At 39.7% G+C, this 25,484-nt stretch overlaps 1 protein-coding gene across 1 annotated transcript in view; it reads right to left on the bottom strand.

Moving 5' to 3' along the window:
- The window catches only part of LOC112460800 (basement membrane-specific heparan sulfate proteoglycan core protein-like), a gene marked incomplete at its 5' end in the record, with an annotated part of 140,869 nt that overhangs the window by 102,750 nt on the left and 12,635 nt on the right, over positions 1–25,484 (bottom strand). Inside the window, one exon of the mRNA XM_025025669.1 lies at positions 2,865–2,975. Coding sequence (XP_024881437.1) covers positions 2,865–2,975 — 111 coding nt within the window. The remainder of the gene's footprint in view (positions 1–2,864; positions 2,976–25,484) is intronic.

Below are 25,484 nucleotides of genomic sequence, written 5' to 3'. Positions count from 1 at the left end.
GACTGGGGAATTATGCGATTTCGGTTGAATTTCTGTCAACTAATATGCTCTTTAACGCGGAAGCAATTTTTAAGAACCTCCTCGCTTTTACGTAGCGACAGATATAAAAAACTGTCAGTGTGGATGAAAGGAAATATAATAGCGGGCAAAATATTTTTATACGACAGACACGATATACCCCGCCGTTAATATCCGAAGATACCTCGGTTAAGATTGTGAGGCTGAACACGATATCCTGAGAAAATCCTCGGTAACGTCGACAACAAAAAAACGTTTCGCGACGAAAGCTGGATGAACCGCGCGCGGCGGTCCCCCGAGAATCCTCAATAAGGCGCAACAATGGAAACGTAATAATAAATAAGAAGCCCATGAAAACGCAACAATGGAAGCGTAACAATAAATAGACCGAGTCGCGAGATAGGAAGACGGAAGTGAGCCCGGACGTGCTATAATTTCAAATCATTGCCATGCGGAAGGCGAAATGCGAATGCAATCGTTGAGCCTTGAAATTCCTGAAAAATACCTAAAATCGCCGATTCCTCAAGTAGTTTCGTACCGAGAATATGTTTTGGCGCTTTCGAATACGCTATATTATAATAATAAGACGACAATCACATCCTGTAATAAATTCGAGGAGATTCGAAGTTGAAGGAATTGCGACGATTGAAAATCAAGAATTGATATTCAGAAGGAGGTGAGACTTATTGACTCTTGATAATTTCATTCTCCGAAAGTATTCTCCGAAGTACATAACAGTACGTAACGGCTTCTTATAAATTATATATCGCCGTATGCTCCGCGATTGCAAAAGCCTAATACGTATTTTAGCAGTCGGCACCGAGGCGCGGCTTTAATTATTTATCCGCCGTTTTGAAATTCAGTGGTATCGACGCACGATACATTCGTCGACGTGACGTGGTAGCCAGCTCGCGCAGGGCATCGAGCAGCATTCTCGGGAAATGGAACTTAGTTCGAGACAATCCGCAATCTCGCGATGGAATTGCGCGAGAGGGTGGATGACGTCGAGGCAGGTCGTGGCTCGTGTTAAAGTGGAAATAGTGGCTCGGCAATGTAGACGGAGATTGGCACGGATCCAACGGATTCATCGCGCCCGGCAGGGGCGACGAAGTCAACTATACGTTAATCTTCTACCAGCGCGCTTTTCATTTTCTGCTCGCCCCCTTTCTGAGTCTTCGAAACAGGTTTATCCCCGGCTCGATCGACTGTTTCTTGTACTTTTGTCGAGACAACTATCATTTTTATCATTAATGACGAATTCATAATTTTAAAAAGTCTAGTCGTAAAAATATTTAATTTCTTACAGATCTCTCTTGTCGAATATTTTATGTTCACAGGTGACAAGGGTAATAGTTAAATAATTTAGCAAATCTTTTAAACATCCTAGGTAAAGATGCCGTGTATAGAGAAGCTGTGTGCTCGTATAAATTCCTGAATTGAATTTGGCGACTTTTCAAAAAGTTGATTACACAACAACGCGGCGAACTGCGAGGTCATTTCCGCCTCCTCTTCTCCTTCTTGATTTTTCTTGGATACCAAACTTCTCATCTCTTCCTACATTTACTATTTCCGTAAAACGTTAATATAGAAAGAAACAAAAGTGTTCTTACTCCGTCATTTACAGATTTTTATCAAGGAAACGAAAAGGAGTACGAGAGTACGTGACGCTGTCCAAGATTTTCACGTGATATGTTTCGAGTAAGAAACACCGGAATTTAATTCCTTGAGCTTTCGCATTAAAGTTACTATTTTGAAATCTTTATAAAAGCGAAGTAGTTGTGCTGTCCAAATAAGTAGTTCTAAAGCTACTTTAAGAACAAAAGTACTGCGCGTACTTGACGACAACCGTCCAGAACTCGAAACTATTTCACCCAAATTAAAAAAAAAATAATCCCAAATATATCTTAAAAGTATAATCATCTGAAATATGCATAAAAAGTCACGTTTGTTTTATAGAAACTCAGCTCTAAAAAGATTAAAGGTACAAAGATATAGTTATCGCGGGTGGAGGCTTCAGGCGTGATCGCATATTCTATAATTTATTTTCGACGACAACGGAAGCGAGCGCACGATTTCTGGCGAGTGCATCGGAACGGTGGCAGTTACGGGGATCGAAATTGGCGTGGGTCCAGGATTCGGCTGCCGCGCGACAAGTCGCTTCAGCGTCGTTTCGGTGCCTACAGCGAAAAAGCGAGCGCGGACTCTTTTAAGCTTCTCCGCCCTTCTCGGCGCGCCTCGCAACCCATCTCCTGCTGCCGCACCAGCTCGCGACGATTCTTCTCGAGTGCGTTGTGTAGAGGACTCTAAATGGAATTGGCCTCGCGCCAGTGAATACTCGCGGTTCTTCGGCAAAATGAGATTTTTCGTTCGGCACGCACGACGTACATTTGCGCCTCTCGCCGTTTCTTCGAGCAATTCGCGCGCGTTGATCGCGTTATCTGTGAAACGATTCACGAAGGGAACTCGAGCTCGGAATCTGGCTCTGAACACTTTTGATCGACATAAGTCATCTTCAGTCATGTGAAGTCATGTAATCTTGTAACAACACGCTTTTTTTAATTGCACAATTAAAGATCATAGTTACAATGTACCTTCAAGACTCAGATTTTGATATTATACTCTAGATAATTTATGTATATTGCGCTAAGCTTCTCGAGTGTAATAAAATCGAGTGCAAATCCTTATTGTGAATTTAAAACTTCAAGTTTTGATGTTGTAGAATTATAATCCAAAATGCTTATAATTAAAACTAAACATTAATATGCAATTGCCTTTTTCGAGCTATTCGATAAGAGAATTATGAAAAGTATGCGTAAAGTTATGTTGACACTGTAGCTAACATTTACCTCCGTGCACCTCGCAGACCAGGAACAGGTCAGCTCCCTCCGGGTAAGCCTCGAGAAGTTTACTCATGTCTCGCCTCTTCGCATCATAGATTATCGGTTTCGCCGGTGGCACTGTAAACAGAAAAACCGACATGTGAACGATATACGCATTTTCCAGTTTGAAGAAATGTTTAAAGAGGATAACTTCGTTTCGAAAATTACAGTTGCCATTAATATTTATTACATCACACGTTAATATAATATAAATTATAAAATATACATATATTTGTATGTAAAATATAATATATTTCTAATTCAAAGTAAAAAAATTACTATTTATATACGACGTGTTTCTTCTTTTATTTCGTGCGGGAAAATTATATATGCATTAATGTTTTTACTTGCAAACAAAATGCTTTTGCATGGGAGGCATCGCACGTATCTAGCCTTGGGCAACTATAATATAAGCCCGATAAGAAAGGGAAGAGCGCGAGGAAGTGAAGCTGCAACAACAACAGCACAGCTTTTACTTGATTGACGTCTCTTTCTCTCCCTTTCATCGCCAGCTCGATGCTGCATCCACGATATAGTATAGAGGTAAACGCAAACAAGTCGACGAGAGACTCATCCCAATATGTCACCCGGATGTCAGATAGGAATTGCCTTCGGCTATTGTCGCGACGACGATGTATGTCGATGACGATGACGTCGATCGATGGTGTACGCTCCATTCGCTCGTGCTTCCTCTTCCTTTCGGGAAGGCGCAAACGCGGAAAAAGATCACGTTCGCGAAGACGAACTTCCGCGATACGGCAAACTCAATAAGACCATCTTCGACGCACGGCGAAATATTCTGACTTGGTTTTACTCGGTTTTGCGGCGACACGTGCAACCGCCTTCGCGCGATCTCGATCACAGCCGTACGGTTGCAAACTATACGCAGGGCTCGACACTGTATCCTCGAAGCGGCGATATTCTCGCGCGGAATCGAGGCTTCGTGAGGATCTTTATGTAGATAGTCCGAATCACTGCACTTCGCTCTCGAGTGAGGTGCCGCGTGCCGCAATGTCGCCGGCGTGACTTGTTTGTTCATATCGTCGACGACCGTATTCAGGCTGTATCCGAAGTACGTGGCGATATTTTTGAAACGTGTTCTATGAGCACAAACAAAGTCGGTAAAAGTATTGTCGACCTGCGTTCAAAGCTATATATGACACGAGGCAAAATAAAAAATGTAACGAGCACGATACAAAATGTAGAAATTTGAATCTCATACAAATAGCAACGCATGAATATGTGCATTCAAGCCTCATTAGACATTAACATAGATTTAGCATCATGGTTCTAAACTCAGAAATTAAATTAAAAAAAAAAAGAGAAAACGAACACATTTACGTTATCGCAGAACAAAAAAGCAATTAAAACTAATTCAACAATAATTACAAATCGTTCATCGTTCACCGTTCATCGCAAGAAGATATCGCCCCATCACGATTAAATTAGCGATGCGGAAAGAATTTAATAATCGTTGTCCGAATAATTGCCGTTTCCGACATGCGATACGATCACCGTCGGCTCGAATCGACATGTTGAAGAGCAGAAACTTCAACGGGAGTGGAAAGGCGCGCTCCGTTCCCACGGGATTCCGCAGACGGACGTCGTAATCTCGACGGAGATTACACGAGGGCGGCGCAAGACGACGCTTTAGTGGCGCTAATACCCGGCATTCACGGTCTTTTATAGCGGCGTTTATCCGTCGGGAAGATATCCACCGGTCGTCCCATCCTCTCCCGAAGCGCGAATTTTCCTCGCCTCCAAACCCCGTCGACTATTGTTACGCTGACAATTGACTCGCTTGTGAAAAAACCCGTAAGGTGTGCTCGATGTCCCACCAGAAAGAATCGCGCACGTCTGACACATAACGAACCTTTACTACTTCTTTGTCGCGGAATACCTACGAATAATATTGCCATATCTGCGACCCTTACTACGATTCGTTCATCTGTCACAAGAATTTCTGTCGAGATGTTTAATGTTAAAAAAAAAAAGGCTAAATCAAGTTAAATTAAATCTTCAAAGTAAAATCATTTTCGCGCGTATAATTACAAATTTATAGTACAATCGAATGTAATATATGAGAAACCTCTTGATATTACATATTGTGCGTTAATTCTTTATTTATAACATTAATTAAAAATTGATTAACTATATATTCGTTATATTTGCCGTAAGAAACTTTTATGCCAACTACTAGTGATCGATAATCACATCATATTTTGTACATTTTGTAATGATTCGGTATCACATATGTAAAACCATATTAATGCTAATTAGCAATAACTTCACGTTAGCTTTCCACGATTAATTACAGAATAAATCGCCGTCACAGAGACTAATCTCATGAATATTCAAGCGATCGTTAGTAGTATAACTGACGTAATAGACCGATACACGAGCGACCCGCCTAAAAACGCCACCCTATCAAAGTCGAGCTATTGATAGCGCGGAAATAGCGGTACGTGTTGCATGAAGAGCCTTTCCTCACGTCCGTGGCACCCTGGTGAGAATTGCTCATTAATCTTCCCGCACGCGATTCACCCTCCGGCTGAGTTTTACATATTTATTACCGTCTCCGTGCGGTCGTGGAACGACTGTTTTGGTATTCGGCCTGTTACGTCGTGTGCTCGCGGCATCGAAACCCCGCTAAAATCCGTCCAAAGTCGTACAAAGCGCTCCGTACAAAGCCAGCTCCGTGTGTGGCACGACCCGGGACAATCTCCATCTCTTTCTCTCTTTCGTTGCCCTTCTCGCCTCACAGCTTGCGAATATGATTTGCGGTATTCACGTGTCTTCCCCCGAGAGAAAGAGGGATGGGTGAACTGTCGTGTGGCTCACGTAGACGGTAGGTGTAAGCCACCGGGGTTCGCATCCAGCGAATCCCGTTCGACGTTTTCCTCAGAATTTCGCGGGGTAGAACGGTAAAGTAAGACGGCGGTAACATATGCGGACCTCGGTATCGCTCGCGAAACTTTTACTGAAATTCTCTACTGTGCAGAGAGCCAACGGGATACGCCGCTGTCTTGTCGGTACGACCGGTTATAAATGGGAGACACGAGGTGGTGCACCTGAAAAGTCGGTGCTTGCTAGCTTCTTCCAAGGATCGTGTTTCGCTGTGTTGCTCTTCTTTTTCTTCCTTCTTTTTATGGACCGCTGCAAACATGGTCGAGCATTGCGCAAATGTCTACCGTGATTTTCCGGAACACCATTCACGGAACAAGAGCGTTAGAAAGTATCAGTGTCAGTCCCATTGTTCAGTTAGCCAACTATGAACATTTATTTTTATTTCACTAACTGCATTACGCTCCATATACTAAACTCTTTTGTTTTAATATCAAATCCAATTTAAAATCATTACTCCTTAACGAGATAAAAGATATATCTGTGTCTTTCCAACACCCTGCTATTATGCACCTGATAATTTTAGAGAACAAGACCCCAAAAGGCATTTAACCACCATCCGGCAAATCAACAGGCCGTTGTTCAGTGTTGAGGGCTCGGGAGGTCGGTCAGAAAATCGAGAGAAGAATTTACTCGGTGGGCGCACAAATCTGCCGCGTCTACGAGGGTCAGCGTCGAGGAACGAGATGGGGATCGATGAGCGAGCTTCCGGCCCACGGGACTGAAAATCTCACTGGACGCGCGCGGCGCGGCGCGCTTCCAACGACAACGTGTAAACCGTTCGGCCGGCAACACAATGGCGGGCCGGAGGTCCGACGGAGCGAGGAAAATATATTGCTAATAGGGTTTGCAACACGGCCCGTTAGTCGAGAGTAATGCCTTACCACGGGGTGGCACACGTTAAGCTCGTTTAACGAACCATCCCACCCATCGCCTCCTCTCGCTCGCACTCTCCTCGCTTTTCTATCTCTTTCTTTCGCTCCCACCGCCCATCACCTTTCGCCTTTTTTGCCCTTCTACTCTCCTGCGTTCGTGCTTCCGTAGACGTCGATTAGATTTATGGACTTCCATCGTGTGTCACGCGCTTGCCCTCTCGTCGCCGTGCTCTCGTTCGTCGAGGGATTTCATCTTGCAGCCGCGATAACCGCACGTGACCGTTTCGAGTCTCTCGATTAGAGAGGTATTCTTCTTCGTAAATCGAATAGAACGGATTGCCCGTCGCTTTTACGCGACTTTAGTGAGTTATTACCTTCTGATGCACTTCGAGGTCAAAGTAATCGTGAAAGCTATATATAATCTTATCACTAATATTATTTTAGAAACGATTCTCGATATTATAATATATCTTTATGTTATTTCTATAGTTTTTGTATTTATTTATTATTGCATAAGGCATAAGCTATCGCGTATAATTATTAAGCAAAAATATAAATAAACATTGCAGATTATTATCGCTTGCACAAACATAACACGCAAGGTATCAAGATAGGCGTGCGCGCGACTCTCTGTTCTCTCTCTCTCTTTCTCTTTCTATACGTACGAAGGATATACGGATCATAAAACTATATGGAAGTAGATTCTACGGCGCACCTTGAGTCCCGTCACGTTCGACAGATGCGCAAATGACTCTTCGAAGTGCTAACGTCCCGCTCTGCTCCTTATTTCATCGACTATGTATGTACATCACCCCGGCGACGACTCCAACGGTGCCATGTTTGACCCCGCATGTGTTGCGCGCAAACATTGGATGCGCGCAACGTGGGGTTACATCCAATATCTCTTGCGAAACACATTTTCCTCAGCACGTAGATTCCATACGATAAACTAAGAAAATTGCTCGGAAACGTGAGTAGCGGAAGTGATTAAAATTTAAACACTATTAACCAATGTATTTAGAATTTAAAATAATTTTGCACAAAAATTATCGTTACGTAAACGAGTTCAGAGAAATATCGATTTACCGAGATTTTTATTTTCTGTTACGTTTATCAGGTTACTCTTTGTGTGTGGAGATAATAATTTAATAAAAATTTATTTCAGAATATAGTATATACATTTTTAGTTTTAAATTTTCTGTGTTATGCTTCTATATTATATTTTAATATTTCCATAGTTAATTAAAATTAAATAAATTAAAAGCGAGAGAAAGAAAGAGACAAAGATAAAGGGAATTATCGGTATAATCTAGTCCACTATTATAAACTAATCATTAAAAATGTCTCGATTAGTAACGTTTGTTCGTTCTCGACGTTCTACGTGTGAACCTTTGTAAACCCTTGTGAACTCTGATGAACCCTTATGAAAAGGGCTACTTTCTCCAGTTTATTCATGCAGAATCTAGGTAATGCGAGACGTGCTTGATCCGAGACACCTCGTATACGACACTACGTGCGTTCATAGCGTGAGCGAGTGTGCGTTTGTATGTGTGTTGGATACACGTACATATATACAGGTGCATCCCGGAGATGCACCTATCTTCCTCGCCACGAGCCGGATGCACCATTTGCGGGATATTCTCCGACGCTATCGGCGCGGGACGTGCTCAGACGTGCATCCTTTCTCCCGTTACCTCTTTATGAGCACGCCCGCTATAGATTCAAAGGCGTACCGTCGTCCATCCTCTACGAGCTACGAAACCAGCCAGCACGCGCCCTGACAGTCTGTGACAATTACTACACCTCAGCCGTCAGTATGTCGCTTTTCTTTTTCTTCCTCTCGTTTGACATCGCTTGTCCGTGCCGAGGGTCACGATTGGCCCAATTCTGACCAGCGGAGGTCGTCTTTCTTTCATGGTCCGAGATCGTGGAACAACATGTCTTATACAATATTTTAACGCTTTAAATATTTTATATTTTGTAAGAGAAATATTTTTAAAATATTATATACCGAAATAATGTTTTATAAACTAAGAGAAATGTTTTAAAAACGTTATTTACTAAAAAAAAAGGTTTGGTGAAATAGCTTCAACTAAAGAGTTTAGTGATTATGACGAAATATTTGGTTAATGTTAACAAATTTGGTTATTATAATCAAGCCTTTTTTTCAGTGTTTGTTTGAATTTTAGACTAAAGAAACTATTGGAGGCATTAAAGATTAAAATTAAAAAAAAATAATAATAAAGTTTTATCCGTCAATTAATTACAAATAAATTTTGTTCATACCTACTTGAGATTTAATCGCCAAGATAATTAATTATTGTAATAAGATACGCGCGCGCTTCACCAAAAAATCAAGAGACAAAAATTATATTGATCGCCGGCTTTTGTTAGTACGGGAATCTCGACAAATTCGAAAAGTATGATTTGTCGCTTCTGTGAATGCGACAGAAATGCACAATGTAGCATGCGATCCGATAGAGAGGCTACGGCGAAAAAGTAATGTAACATCGCGCGTGTATTAGTGCATTACTAACGGTATTATCCTGGGAAAATTATTGCCAGGGCGAGGTAATACCTGCCATATTTCAGGCATTACGAATATTGCGATATGGCCACCGTATTTTAAGAGCGATAGTTTTATCGCTCGACGTTATGATACCCGGTCCGCTGCGTCTATCCTTTTTTACGCTATTCGACGTGTATCGATTAAATATTGCGAACATGAATGACACAGCAACCTGACGAGGAAACATTTTCCAGCATCAAGTATGCAAATTCGCCCTGCACGAATAATCTTTAAAATACTTGCCACATTTAAATGGAAAAAGTGCAAAGCATCGTTAAAGTGATTTTTTCAAGAAACACTAACAGCTTCGATAAAATCTTTGGTAATTGCAATAACACAAATATAAAAAAAAAATCTCGGTATTCTCTTTATTATATTTCACGCTAATGGATTATTACCACATAAATTTAAAGGTTGTTGTACAAAGGATTAGAATCTTTCATTCATCCAATTTCTTGTATCTTTACCCTAAAAGAGAATGTATAATTTTCGATACAACTTATAGATATTTCCCGAGAGAAGAGGTCGATATTTCTTCAGAATAACTATATCGTGACCTCTTAGAGCGTTGAACTTTCCTAACGAGATACCCTATGCTACGTGTGTAACGTCGACATTATTTCGATGTCACATCTCAAGGAGGGAGTGTCAAAGAATCATTTATCACCACGTTATGGCGCAACGGATGCAAGATATCTGCTCGAGGCAACCCGCCGACGATCGACGAGACCACTTCTACAAATATTTATGACGCGAGCAGAGTACTTTACGCTCTATTTGACAAGTAGGAAACGTGTACGTGTCGCAAGCGAATCGAGTTGACCCCAAGAAATAAAGTGGCGAAGTAAGAAGGCACGTGGGATCGATAGTCATGTTGTTGCGCGTCATTGAGAATTATTACTCATAAACTTGGCTCAATCTTGATCGTGTCATAACTGCGAAATCGTCTTACGGTCAACGATATATTCGTCGATTCGCAGCAATTTCGGGCAATATGATGAAAAATAACAGCATCATTTTTGCATGACATAATTACCTTTCCAAAAAAGCTCATTTGCCATCTACATGATTTACTTTACAATTAATGGAAATTTTTTCTTGGAACAGACACAATATGAAGGACGTTTTCATCGAATCACGTAAAATATGAAAATTAAAATTTTTCTCGCGCGTCTTTTTACCATAAATGCTACTACGTGATTGTGGAGAGAAAAAAAGAAGAAAGCACAGTAGAAGTTATTAAAACGCATGCGTTTAAAAAAATACAGAAACATACGTGGTGCCGCTGAGCGTGATCGCGCGCTCGAAGGGCGGAAAATATCCGAAATTCAGACTTATTGAATTCTTGCAGCGGGTTGCATTCTCTTATACGCGTGTGGGTGCACACGATGCTGACGCGAAGGCTACGTGTGAACCCTCTGAATTATGGACCGCCGAGCACCCTCATTCTCTCTCTCCCTCTCTCACACTCTCATACACTCACATTCACACAATATGACGGTAACGGCCCGCGTCCGCCGCCTCCGTGCGGTTGACGGGCTGCGTGACCTGGGTATCGGACTAAGGCTACGTAACGATTACTGTTAAAAATTTAGGAAAATTCCTACGACGCCGCCACCGCTGCCGCAGAGCAAATGCTATTTTCATGCGGGCGCGGCGTTCGAAGTGACGGCAATACTCCCCGGTCCTGTCGTATTTTCAACCCGCACACGTACCCCTTTGTGTGAGCGCGTCCGCCGCCTCTTTCGCCACCGACGACCCCTCGCGCGTTCCGCCGTGAAAAATCTCGCGGCTCGTTGAAAGCCATCGAAATGGGGAAAGGATCGGATATTTCTCTCGCAATGCGAACGAATCCAACTGTGGTATTTGCGAACCAATATTTTTTGGAGAGAGATGAAAGAAGAAAGGTAGAAAGATTTATTGAAGGCATTGGGGAGTCTTATTCGTAGCATAATAAGTCGCTTCTGCATGCACGTGGAAGATAGAAAGATCATTGTACGTTTTTTAATAAAATTCCCTAATAACTGCATAAGATAATATCAATGGTAGAACTGCATAAAATAATGTCTAAGGTAAATTGGAGTCTGATGGACAGAAAATTGAATACGTTTTATAAAATGTATACCTAACATTTCATCTGCAACGATCTGCAGGCAAGATAAATTGGAGGAATTGTTTCGCCGAGTTTCATTCGCTGAAGTTCGAAAACGCGATGGCGTTGCTCGGAACGAGAAACGATATTTCTCGCGACGATAGAATTCCAACAACGTTTCTCATTATTTATTAACGGGCAACGGGGAGTACGCTCTGCAGCTTGATATTTTTATCACAGAAGCGTTTCATAAAGCACGCGCCGTCGTAGTTCAGCCGGCGACGGAATTAAAGCACGCTCTCGTTGCAAATTGATGCGACCCCGAAACGCACACGCCGACAACGCGGGGATGCGTTGTTGAACGAACCCGCGTATCTCGGTATAGGATTTGCCGGTGAGATCCCTGTTTAATAAAAGCGCGTCTAACTTTTCCCGCCTATTTATAAACGTTATTAAAACATCCTTGCGAAACACATGGAATAAAAAACAGTTGGTCAAGATGTGTGTGTGTGTGTGTGTGTGTGTGTGAATGTGTCTAATATACGCTCTCGTTTTTCTTTTCTCTCTATCATCTTCCCTCTATCTGCCATAAATTTTACCGCGTGATTCCGCTTTTTTTATCTATGGAAGTCGTGAAAAGGGATTTACATTGAACGTTTTATTAACTAACGGCGGCGTAATAATAAAGAGTCGGCTTTTCTTCGCCGTTTGCTCCTTCGCATCCATTTGCGGGATCCACACGCCTGTTTATTTTCGGAAGTGGCCACTTATCCGGCTACTCGATTTCTCTCGCCAAGAGTCGAGAAGGCCACCGCTTTCTATCCCGACATCGTAAATCCTTCTTGATCTGAAGGAACTCTCGACCACGAGAAGGAGGAAGGGAGGAGGTCCTTTGGGTATTTCTTTCTTCTTGGTGTATAGCCATTAAAATCTCTCGCGTAGTAGAAATTGCCAGTGATACACCGTAATTGTACGTAACAAGATTTTTACGATTTAAAAAAAGAGTGCAGACAAGTAAAATTAAAGATTTTGCAATTATTAGAAAGTAAGTTATTAGAAAAATATTTTTAATCGCGAGGATATTTATATTTTCTCAATAGAAGCCATTTATTAAGTATTTATGGGTTTTACGTCGTTAATTTCATCTATGAATTATTCGTGTGGAATTTGCTGCTAATCTAAAGCGCCGTATCGTAATTATATTGTCGCTCAAACTTTAGTTTAGAGTTTGCGTTCATTGCAGCCGGATACCTCCTATTGCGTCGATATATTGAATGCTTTCAAGTTATTATAGCTTGGTGAGTTGGATTTCAAATTATATTATAGATAAACGCAAATTATACATTGTAGATAAACGTAAGAAATCTTGAATATATGATATAATACTATCATGAGTTTGTTTTCCAAATAAATACAATTAACTAATCTACATCTAACATGTTTGGGAGAAAGCTCTTTCTATCTAAAGCTGATTTTTATCGACTGTGCTTATCGGATAAGAGAAGCGACTATCGAGTAAGAACTTCTGAATTCTTTATATAAAGTTGTAGTAACTAGAAGTTTCCACCAGATAGCAAACTCGATCGTCTGACAAGTACGTTGATCAGAACCCCGGAATATCAATCTAAATCGTATTTCCGCTAATTTTCAATTGAATCCGTCCTCATTATAATACAATATGTATGTATAATAATAATATAAAAAAAATTTTGCACGTGTTTTTTTATCGAAAATGACAATTATAACGCAATAGTTCTTAGAGGCCTCTTTAGCCTAATTATTTCTTCATTAATTTAAAACATGAATTATCAATTATGTTTACTGCACTCGAAAAGATATACCTATTACTTTACTTCCTTTAACATTCAAAGATTACAAATTTCAGCCAAATTTTACAAACAGAAGCAACCAATTACATCTAACGAGATAGGAGAAAAAATAAGAGAAATGAAAGGAACTTGATCGAGTTACTCAAAGTGCAAGTCTTAATTAACGGAAGGTAAATCATAGTGTTCGATTTAGTTGTCTCGCATGCACCGACCTTTTACGGATGCACTCGATAACGAAATATCAAAGAACGAGCATTAATTTCTCAGAGCAGCGATCCGAATGACGTTATTAGTTTCGCAATTACCTGAAAGAGCTTCCTCATCTAACGAGGAGAGAAAAAAGAAAGACCGTTTAACGATTTCGCATCGATAGGTAGTCAAAGATAATTTCCATATTACAGATAAATATGTATATAATATTCAGTTATATCCAATATTTCTCATCGTACAGTTATCGTAGCAGTATCATCACGCGTGCTTTTCCACCTTGTACGCTATAAACACATCGTAATTGCATCACAATAAAAACTCGAGATGATCATAGACACATCTCTCCCGTTATTGTATTTTGCGATCGAACCAACGCGAATTTTCACGATCGTCAAATCGCATGTCAGTGACAACGTAATCACGAATAAAACGAACGAATAAACGATAAGTCGGCGAGATAATACGACACTGCGTTTCCAATCCCGTCGTTTTCTATCCCGATCCACTTCCCGCCCGCAGTTGTGGATTTCTACTTACAACGAGTGCACCGGGAAAAGTTTTCCGGTTTGAATTGCGGTTTTTATTCCGCACGGGCAATTCCGCGATAGCGCTCGTCTGACTTTGAACTGTCGTATTTTCCTTCGGTAATTACTCCAGAAAAATTCGTCCTAAAAAATGCTGACAAGACATTCCGTGACTTTTGTTCAATCGAAGAGCGTAATCCGCCACGTTCGATAATGCCCATCAAATTCCTTTATCGGAGTGCCGTTTCGTCGAAGAGTTTAATCGCGCGTGCGATTTTTTCGTACAAGTCAAACTGTCAATGTGTCGCAGAATTTCTACGTGCATTTTTGGATATAATCCTTCACTATCTTCTTTTTTCCCAAATAAAAATGATAATAAAACCAGCTTTTATTGTGATAGAAAATTATTATAGTAATCCGGGCTAAAGAATGCATTTTCTAACAAATATCCCAAAATACAAAAACATATACAAAAAAATAAATCCGTAGTCAATGTAATTAAACGAATTAATTAAGAAGATATACATTTTTGTTTTGTATATCTCTTTACATTGTTTTCTCGCTGAGTTTTAAAGATTTTGCTCTAGTCAAGCGATCAGTACGAGCAGTTGCAATAAGCTGACCTACATTTACGCGCGCCATCAGCTGATTGTCGAGGATCAGCTGATTGTCAGTGAACGCCGTGTGTGTTTCAGCTCGCAGAAAAGTCATAACAATTTGAATGGACACTTGAAAGATGCATGAGATCTTTTCTCCGATAGATTTGTACGGATTTTTCCAGATGAATTATCTGCTAGATATTCAATTAAATAGAAAGTAATATTCAATTAAATAGAAAGTTTTTTTGCAAAATTGGTTGCTATATATACACGTGGCTACAAATGTCTCTGATCTAAAATGTGACATCATATACGCGCTTTAGAAACTTTGCCGCATTTAAAAGCCGAATTTTCTCGAAAAGAACATTATTCCACTTTTTGTAAGAGCGCGATTGTTTTATTCTGACAGCCGACTCGCAAAATCACGTCGATTAATTAACAAGAATAATGGTTTTCGGGAAATAATTCGCGAGATACTATAGATTTTTTACTTAAAATAAAATTTATCTGTCCGGAAAGATAAGGTACATTCTCTCAGATATTGTGGCGAATATTCTTCGTGCTGGCGGACATAGTTTCATACTTGAGTCAACAAGAATGATATCCCGTAGATTTAGCTGTTGGTTACTGTACATATTAATTGCATAATAAATGCACGTATCCACTGTCAACGTATACGGATTATTTTTCCTATTTCGCCTCGACTCAAAGATCAAACGCGAATAATCAATGTCACGACTGGAGAAATAGAGAGATGGATAGAAAGAAATTGGAGGTAACATGACTAAGATGAGCAGCGCAAACGTAAGGATCGCGGATCACGTTTTCTCCCGCATCGGCGAGGACGTTCGTAAAACTTCCAATTTCCGCGTAAGGTGCAAACCGTAAAACATCGGGGTGTTTCTATTTCGACACGACGAAACGACGGCGATTCGATCCGGTCTTCCCGCCGCCTCTCGGAACTTTCACCGACAGCGGATCGCGCGCTTTTAATACAATTTTTATGGCCGCCCGAAGAAGATATAGTGGATCGTGACAGGACGATCAAGAGATGGGGATGGAAGGAGAGGAAGGGGATGATCGAGAAAAGAGAACTTGGACCGTAGATCGAATATTCGTGGCACGTTTTGTAATTTATACAGGCTTTTATCTTCGAAACGGATTAAAGCGACGAATGTGGCGATAAAGGATCGATCGCGGGGCGCGAAAATTGTACCCAAAGGACACGAAAATTGCGCTCTTAGGACGAAATGGAGAGAAAGGGGGAAAAAGAACGGCGATATTCTTATTAAAATAAAGAAAATTATCTAAAAACATATAATAACACTAATTTGACTTTATGTTAAAAGAAATAACTGTAAATTTTACTTTGAAAATTTTCTTTTTCTCTTATATATATTCACAAATAATTAAATTATATTAGAATAAACGTTTCGTAGAGCTGTCAAAAACTTTCCTTTCTTGCCTTTATAATTTCTATTTTATATCTCATATAGTGAGTGCACAAATGCAGCAGCGCTTTCAACATAATCATAATACACCGACAGTTTTCGTCGAGGGACGTGGTTCACCTACGTTGCGACGCGGCGAATTATTTCGCTATCGCGCGAGTCATATGATCGTCAAGGATAGAAGACAGAACGCTATCCCCGCGCGCAAAATTTATATTCATGAGTGGGAGAGCACGATCACTTTGATATATCTCGTCGAAGGCACCAGGTGGATCGTGTGCGACGGACAAAGAATGCGTATAATGGAGAATCGACGAGCTAGCTGCACCGAGATCCTCCCTCCGAACGAGAACGCAACGTTGTTTCTGAGTTACCCGAGATTTCCCGTCTCGTCTCTTGTATGTCGCGGAAACTCGAGGAATCGAGTTTCCCCTTTTTCCTCGAAGTGTCGCCTTCGAGTGCTTTCATCGCTCGCGTTTTTCCCTTCGTACATACGCCGGAATTTCTTAACCCCTGCGGTCCCAAGTCCCAACGCAACGATGCAACGTCTCTCGTCTTGCAGAATGAGAGGAAGACACAACCAAGGAAAAACGACTAGATAAAAATGACGTGCGATGGATTATCTGACTTTCAACAGTTTTCGGATTTTCAAAGATCGTATTCTCAATCTTGTCACTATATCAACAGCTCTCTTCGCGAGAAATTATAAACGACATTTTACGATTACACTTAATAAAAAGTGATAGACACAAAATAGACACAAAAATGCTTTATACACCTTACAAATTGAAACAAAACTTTATTCATAAATAGTTTTATCTATAACATTAATGCACAAATAATAAAAGTATTAACACAATATAAATTATATGTTATACATAATGCGCTACAACTTGTGTTTGGTCTTTAGACTTTTGTTTCCACTTTGTATCGAAAATATATACAATTTCTTTATTAGATTATTTCACGACAAATGTTTGAACTAATGAAACTATTAGCGCCGAATGACTATCAGTCACGGTCTTTTATGATCATCCGCAGAATCGATGCTAGCAAACGCGCCCGTCTTTGTACGAAAATATAAACGCGCGGGTTTACGGGGGCGATAAAATTTGCCAGCGGCCGCTGGCCGAAGAAGACTATGGGCCACGATGATATCGAGTGCGATATCGAGATTTATCGGACAGCCGTTTTCAGCGCGAATTGAATCTCGAGCTCTACGAATCTTAAATCTTCGTATATCGCCTCTACGTTGTTTTTGTTCTTTTCTATATTTCTATGAAATTTTATTCCTGATTTCGAGACGCAAATCATATAAAAAATTAATTAAAAATTGATTTTTGATTGTTTTTATAAACTTACATAAAAGTTCTTACATTTTTATTTATAAAATACACTGTTATACTCAAAATAAATAAATGCAATCAAATTACGAAATTTTTGAATGTGGGTAGAATATATATTTATTCTCAGCGATAAATATATTGATCGACGAGAAATCGAAAATAAGCCGAGTCAGACTGTTGATGCTAGACAAGATTGAATACCCGAGTTTTTTTTGTTTTGATTTCATGCTGCACCTGTCTAAATAACGAGAATTTTTTCCGATTATTACGGTGGCCGAAGATTTTATTTCATTCGTGGTGAAGGAGCGGCTCTTTATTATGGATTACGGACAGCCTTCCGTCGACAAATCGCGGAATATTTCGGTGAATGGTCTGATCGTAAATCGATTCGTGCAACCGGACGAGATGAAGGAAAACGGTGAATGGTGGAGGATCGCACGCATCCTCGAGTATCGATCGTATCGACCAGCGGAGGTAGCTCCTTCTCTCTCTCTCTCTCTCTCTCTCTCTCTCTCTCTCTCTTCCTAACTCCCTCTTTTTCTCACTTCCCAGGATTCAATCAGAACTGCTGCCGGCGGTGCCGCGAAGACGGAGCTCAGGAGAATCGCACGAAACGATAAATCTCGATATCCTACTCGATATTACTTGGCCTCGACCAGCGACGGCTGACAAATTTTATCGCGTTCGCTAAATCGTTCTTGCTACTTCACACAATATACACAGTATTTCATAAGCTATGTATTACATATATTTCAGAAATATATTCTTTGTTTTCGGGAGAAACCTTTCTAAACGAAAATTCCGTTAAATGCTATTTTGTTCGATTCCTAAATTTTTATTGTTAAGTATTGTAATAATGGTAGCGTTCAAAATTAAAATTCTCTTTTAAAAAATTAAATAAAAGATAAAATTTTATTATCTATTAAAAACATGTATTTTATTTTTAATCGTTCAAAAATTATCAATAATTATTGTACAGTCAATTTACTTAAAAAATATTTTGTTTAAATTTATCTGTCTTCATAGTTTGCATTAAAAAATACAGATGTTGCAAAAAATCTCATCACGATAACTTTCCAAGATCTCAGCAAAAAAATTCGTCGCAATAAGTCCGCATATCGAAGCACCGGACTTCGTTTGAAATGTAGATTTAATCCGTTCCGTTTGATTGCTTTGAATCGAATTGTGCATCGACTTGGAATTATTTTTACATACATTACGTCGCTTGCGAAATAAACCGAGTAGATGCGATGATTATTTTTTTTTAACGATTCTTTTATTTAAAAAACGTGCAACGCGTAGATTATTCGAATGCGTGGCTGAAGGATTATAAAGTTTGTAAAAATAATATACGTGGCACAAAGTTTTTCACCAAAAGCATTCTCTATTATCCGGTGTAACAAGCAGCAGCTTGCGGCTAAACCAAAGTATAGTTAATTGGTAGGATATCACTAAACATGCGCAAACATAATAACGCCGCGGAAAATTAAAACTCCAAAATTAAAGGAAAAAATGTTCTTCTTATTTAAAATACTATATGAATACAAAATTTATCTAATTAAATTTAAAATAATCTTCTCACAGATGAGACATATCATTTCAGATGCAGTAAAATTATAGTATCTAATAACATCATAATGTGAATTAGATTATATTTATATTCAAACATAATAAAAAAAATCGGATGAAGGATGGCAGAAAATGCGAGAACATATTTGGAAGGAAGGTTACACGTGCACCTTGCGCGCAAAGTGAATGGTGACATCAAGGGAGGAACGCGATGGGGCGAGATACCGGGAGAAAGCACGATCATGTCAATGGAAAGCACAGGGGCGAAAAATATTAGGGTGCTCGAGGAGCGAGCAAGGGTGCCAGTTGCGTCACGAGGACACCGGGAGACCGTTTACGAGCCCGTAAAGTTGGCCATTCCTCACCGCGTTCGTGTCTTGTGTGAAAACTTTTTCACCGTTTTCACGAAGAAATCGTTCGTGACCGAATTTGCCACTTTTACTAAAGAGTAAAACTGAATTGACAACCCCCGCTACGAGAAAATATGATAAAAATTTCTTGACAAGATTCCCTGACATTGTCCAATAAGCATACTAAACAAACCAACAGATAGCAAGTACTCACAAGGAAAGGTCACTCCTTGTAAATGGCGTTGTTCAATGAAAGTTGGCATTAGAATAGAGAAAGTTGGCATAAGAATTTTGTTTTCTTATATTCCTGCTTATATCATCCTGTTAGTGATCTGGAAAGGTCATTGGCTGGTAAATGGCGTTGGTCAGTGAAAGTTGGCATAAGAATGGAGGCAGGTCCATCACGCACCAAGATGCAAAATATTTTGGCAGACCGTCGCAAGGGCAAACGTTATGATCTCACGAAGTCAGCCCAGACAGAGCATATACCTAAACGGGAAGTGTAAAGCACTTAAAGACGACAATAAGCATCGTACATTAGCACTTATGAATGTTTATGCATTTATATGCACGACAATGCTTATTGTCGTGCATATAAATCTTAAGTACTTTATACTTCCCGTTTCGGAAAGTTGGGCTGACTTCGTGAAATCATAACGTTTGCCCTTGTGACGGTCTGCCAAAATATTTTGCATCTTAGTGCATGATGGACCTGCCTTTATTCTTATGCCAACTTTCATTGAGCTACGCCATTTACAAGCCAATATCACTAACAGGATAATATAAGCAGGAATATAAGAAAACAAAATTATCTGCTCAAAAAATTAATAGTTTATATTTTAAATTAAAAATGCTTCTATTTTTAAATTCAATATTTTCAGTTTAACATTTATGGTGTGGAGAAGAGACCTCAATTTTTTACGACACCCAGTAATCTGATGGTTAAAAGCGTTTCTTTGTATTCTGGATTTAATGATCAGCGGAAGTTACTATTTTACGATTTAATCGTAAAAAGCGAAATGGTATATATAGAACAAAACAGGATAAAAGAATTCGCTATTTAGCTTTAGCATATTAATGATTTACCACTTCACTATACGCTCGGAGAATTATTCTCTCACCAAAGGTTCTCTTTTGCTTCGCAGCGAGATTACGTTTATCTTGTTTTGGCAATAAATCAAGTGTGCGATAATGCGGCGACTAATGAGTCTTATCATAAATCATAGTACAGGTTGTTCTCGCGTTTTAACTCAAATACTAAACGCTATATATATAAAACAAGGAAAACACCGTTAGCCTCAATGTAGACGCATCGATCATTTTTCAGCTGTTAAGTAAGCGATTAAAAATTAAGAAGCTTTTAATGAATTGAGTTTCAACGGTGCGGATAGAGGAAGGTAACAGAAATACTGTCCCTTTAACATCAAATAAATTCGGTTTTAATCAAATTTTAATTTAAGACTTAATTACAACAACTTAACAACCCCTATCGCACAATGAAGATCAGCTCTACATTTTGAAATTAGCTTCATATAATAAACCACTCGTTGCCTTGTAAACTAATTTACGAAGACTACTAGAGTTGCTATCCAAGTTTGATGTTAACGAAAACTTTAAGATAAGATGTACAATTATATTAAATTTCTTTACACACATTTTACACTTTAACAAAAATTATATCAAGCAAAAACTGTGATATTAATCCGTGTGTGTCGCATATGGAAGATTTCACACGATTACATGTGTGCTCCACATAATTATCGATACCCCTATCTCGGCCAATTCGCTTTGTATATCTTCGAACGCGAGTTCGAGCTTCGCTATTCCATCAGACTGCAAACTTGTAACAGCGAGGCTCGAGGAAAAAGTAGTTCGGTACGGGCTGTACGAATATGAGAATCGATCTTGTGTTCCATGGAAAAATATACCGTCTGCAGCTCGAAGGAAGACTCTTTCGCGCGACAATGCGGTGCTGAAATCGAGTCGGTGTCATCGTAGTCGTCGCGTTCGCTCAAAGGTGTCGATACAGCGACTCTACCCCCGGCAAAGTTGGTAACCGAAAAGTGTGACAAAGCGACGAATCTCGTAAAACTCTCAGCGAGACTCGGGCGCCGGGCACGAGCATCAAGCTGGCGCGCACTCCGCCGGCGCCGGAGTACGCGTATTCAGATCCTGGGAAAATACCCGGGATATCCCGCAGGGAAGGAACGAGCTGACAACACGTTCTTCGGAATCGAGTTGCTGTCGATGCTGGTGCAACTTCAAAGGCGTTTGTCTCTCAGGACGCGTCGCCGTAACACGCGCACGCGGAAACGTCCGAGAGATCTTTATATTCCATTCTTTCCTCAAAAATATCATCGCCATCGTTCCGTCGAGAACGAGTCTGCATATTTCAGGGCTCCGAGACTTAGAAGCGAGAAATTTTCCTCTCCAAAAACTTTGCTGACAAAGAAAAACGCGTCTTACGGCAGGAAGAAATAAGGCAGATTGTGTTATTGCTATCTCCCCCTCTCTCTCTTCCATCTCCGGTCAGTTATCGAAGAATGCGAGGTGAAAAGTCGGCGACGGAAAAGTGGCTAGTTATGGCAAGCCTGGAAACCCCTAACTTCATTGAAAATTTTGCGGGATGCCTGTCGAGAGTATTGCGCGTTTCGCGACTGGTGTGTTGAGAATTTATACGTATATATGCGCCGGAAATCGATTCGAAACACGACGTCAAGAAAGTTTCCGCGGGTTTGATATGCGGTCCGTGGAATTCGAAAGTATGACGAACGTGTATTTTCAAGAAATCAATTCTATAATAAAATAAAGTATTTATAACTATATAATGTCCTCTTTTTCTGCTTTTCGCAAATTGATCTGTTCAGAGAGGAGTGTGAAGAGATTATGTTCTGCCATAAAAGCTCATTTATTATTGTTTAATTAAAGAGTAACAGCACACCTTTTGATGTGAAAAGATCAAGGAAACGATTTATCGATAATATTTTGCGAAATTATTTTCTTATTTTCTGCTATTTAAGAGATAAAGAATTTGTATATAAATTATGTTAAATGTTTCACAATAAAAGAAATGTTTTATAATAAACATAAATTAAGATAGATATTCAAACGAGATAAATGTGACAAAATAAAGAAAAATAATTAAATAATGAAAAAGCAAGAATATACAATGGAGCAGAGAATGAGAAAAGAAGACGAAAACAACTCTTGAATAATCACGTATTGTACAAGTTGTTGGCTATTATAACTTAAAAGCACGTTTGTTTTAATATCCTTTACGAAACTGTTTATCGTTCCTTAAAACTTTCTCCATTGTGCTATAAAGGATTAGAGTCAACGCTAGGTTACATTTTATACTATGACGTACGTCAACGACTCAACATAGGATTAACTAAAGTTCTCTGACAACTAGAGAGTTCTCCACTTAATCCTTCCTATTCTGAATTCTGTTTTACGAATTGTATTTTGTTATTAGCAAATTGAGCAATAATTTTTTAAATATGTAGAATATATAGAATTTTTTAAATATTGCTAAATATATGTTGCAGGGGCAAATTTCTAAATAATTGTTATAATATTTATTTTATATAGTTTTATATTACTGCTCGATGATGAATTATATGATAAACCTTATTGTCTATCATCACTCAGAATATTATATATTGCGTTTACGCTGTATTTTTGCAATATTTTAACTTATTTGGTAAGATATTTTCGAGATAAAAATTTTTTTCGGCACTGTTGTACGTGTTCACTTTTTCTGACGTTATGATGGGGGAACAAGCTAAAAATGTTTGAGTATGGTAACGTCATTTGTTCTCAGACAGGAAGAAAGCGTAGGAAATGCATCCACAAAAGTGTGAAAGAATATTCCCCAACTCTTCTCGGACTGGCACGTCGTTCCTCGCATTCCCCAGGTCGTGTAACGCGTCGAGTACATCGCGCGCGCCACCAGTTACAGGATTATGTTCCTCTCTCCGGGCATTATTTCCTGGATCGTTCCTTTTCTATCGCAGAACGTTTTCTTGCTCGCGGTAAATAAAGGAAGAGGGGACCGCGTTGGGATATCTTGTTCTTTTAATACCCGGCAAATTCCAGCGAAAACGCTCGAAAGACTCGGGGGAGATAGAAATCCGAAGTGCGTTCGGAAGGTAGGCGTTGAAGGAGAGGAAGAGATAGTTAAGTAAGTCCTGCGGCGCGCCGAATGCGAGTATTCTGGCGAATACTTCGTCGCTCGTTTCTACCGAGCCTTCCCTTCGTACTTTCGTTTGCCGTGACTATCACAAACGACGGCATTTTTTTCTCCTTCTTTTTTTTTCAAAAACCATCGACTGCGAATTCCTGTAAAGAAATACAAGAACACGCTCTCTCGCGCGCGCTCGACGAATCATTTACGAGCAGCTTTAGCAACGTCCATTTATACAGAATGTGTAAATAAAACGCGGACAATTTTTTAAATTGTTGCGAGTGATATTGAGATTGATGGAAATTTCAAATTGATGCAGTAATGCTAATTACTTTGATTTTCAATACATTTAAATTTATCCTCCATAAATTATCCATTTCCTACGTTTTTCAGATATTATACAATAATTTGCATAATCAAAATTAAATCTTAAGTTATGCTTCTTTATAAATATATTTAATTAGAATTCGTCGAGACGAACGTAGCCTTTCGAACAAAAAGTTTACGATCTAATATTGCTGTTTTTTGTTTGTTGAGAAAATAAAAGAAATGCACATCGTAGAATCGAGATAGACATGTAAAAAACGCGGTCATGCATTTCGTATTTCGCGATTCGTCGCACTTTTCACGAATTTTTCCGGCACCGCGCTGTCGTCAACGTCTTGCTTGACTTTTATAACGGCTTCATATCATCCCTCGCCGAACTTTACGATTCTCCGAAAGCTAGGGGTGTAATCGTCGTTGCGGGAAATTTTTCGGGCGCGACGAATTTCGAGCACCACGTAATCTCTCCTTATGGGCCGTTACGGCGGCGTAATCGACAGTGGTAAAGAGCAAGAAGTCGTCGGCTTGGCGAAAATCTTTCGGCATCACCCGGGGCGTTATCGTTACGTCGCCGATACGAACAACTTGAAGAACAATAACGTCGATTTTACGGTCGTAGGGATATCGCGCGTGCACTTGCCTGGCCGATTTACTTCGTACAAGTTTGCTCTGAGACGCTATTTTTTCACGTTTCCGCAAAAATAGTCATTTATACCGTTATTTCATCGTAAAATATATATTTTTATGAAGAAATATTTTTAGTCGTGATTTACCCTGCTATTTCGTCCAGCACAACGCTGTAAGAATAAATCAACGAATAAGGGATTTATCGTAATGAAATTGCCGTGTTTTACAATGCTAGTGACAAACGTTTCCGCATTCCACGCACCGCATCGGGCTTACCGCGGGACATTTTCGCGACTCGGTCGTTACTCGAGCCACGAGGATATTCCCCGAAAAGAATCTCTTTGCGAGTCGTTTAGCCCTCCAGTAAGGATAGATTACGCGCGCGCGAAGCCCCGGAAGAATTTTTATTGCCGACCTAAAACGATATTACATACTTAGTCGCCGTTGCACCTGCTACTCTGCCGAAGATCCGAGCGTTTGTCATGCGAAAAGATTCGTTGCCGGTTCTTAAGAGATCGCCGACCTCACATCTCCGGATCTCTCATCCCCTTCGCTTTATTCGAGCCATCCCGTCGTTTCAACTTCGAACGTTACGTTAGCTTACTTGGAAAAAATTTCTTTTATTTCGCGTCACTTCTATGAATATTCAGGTCTTTGCGTCACAGTTAATTTATAACAATATATCGTCAATTATAATGATGTATCTCCTTTCGTTAGATCTGTTCTTCTTTTTATTGATAAATTATTTAATCAATTAACAATCGACCTCTTGAATAAAAATTTTCGGCTATCATATTCATCATGTATTTCCTTTTTAAACTTTTTAACATTAAAAAATAAATAGAACGAAAGGAGTTCCTGAAAGACCTTTTACAGTTTACGACACAAAAATTTAAATAGAAGAAGAGTTAAATCAATGTTGTTCAAAAAATATATAGGAGATATAATTGTTCGCCACTAATGTCCGCATAATTCCATAATGGATTGTCAGTGGATGAGGTTACCGTCGCGGAATCGATGTAATTCTGTTAATAACAGCCGCGGTTTCCCACGTTATTGTCGCTTCATTATCGACCATAAGTGATTAGTAATTAATCTCGTCGTGTAATTAATCGAAGCAGCTGTGCAATTG

This window comes from Temnothorax curvispinosus, unplaced genomic scaffold (genome assembly GCF_003070985.1).
Source record: "Temnothorax curvispinosus isolate PA1 unplaced genomic scaffold, ASM307098v1 QBEX01010810.1, whole genome shotgun sequence".
NCBI lineage: Eukaryota > Metazoa > Arthropoda > Insecta > Hymenoptera > Formicidae > Temnothorax > Temnothorax curvispinosus.
The sequence above is the reverse complement of the archived record's forward strand: the minus strand, read 5'-3'. Positions and strand labels throughout refer to the sequence as shown.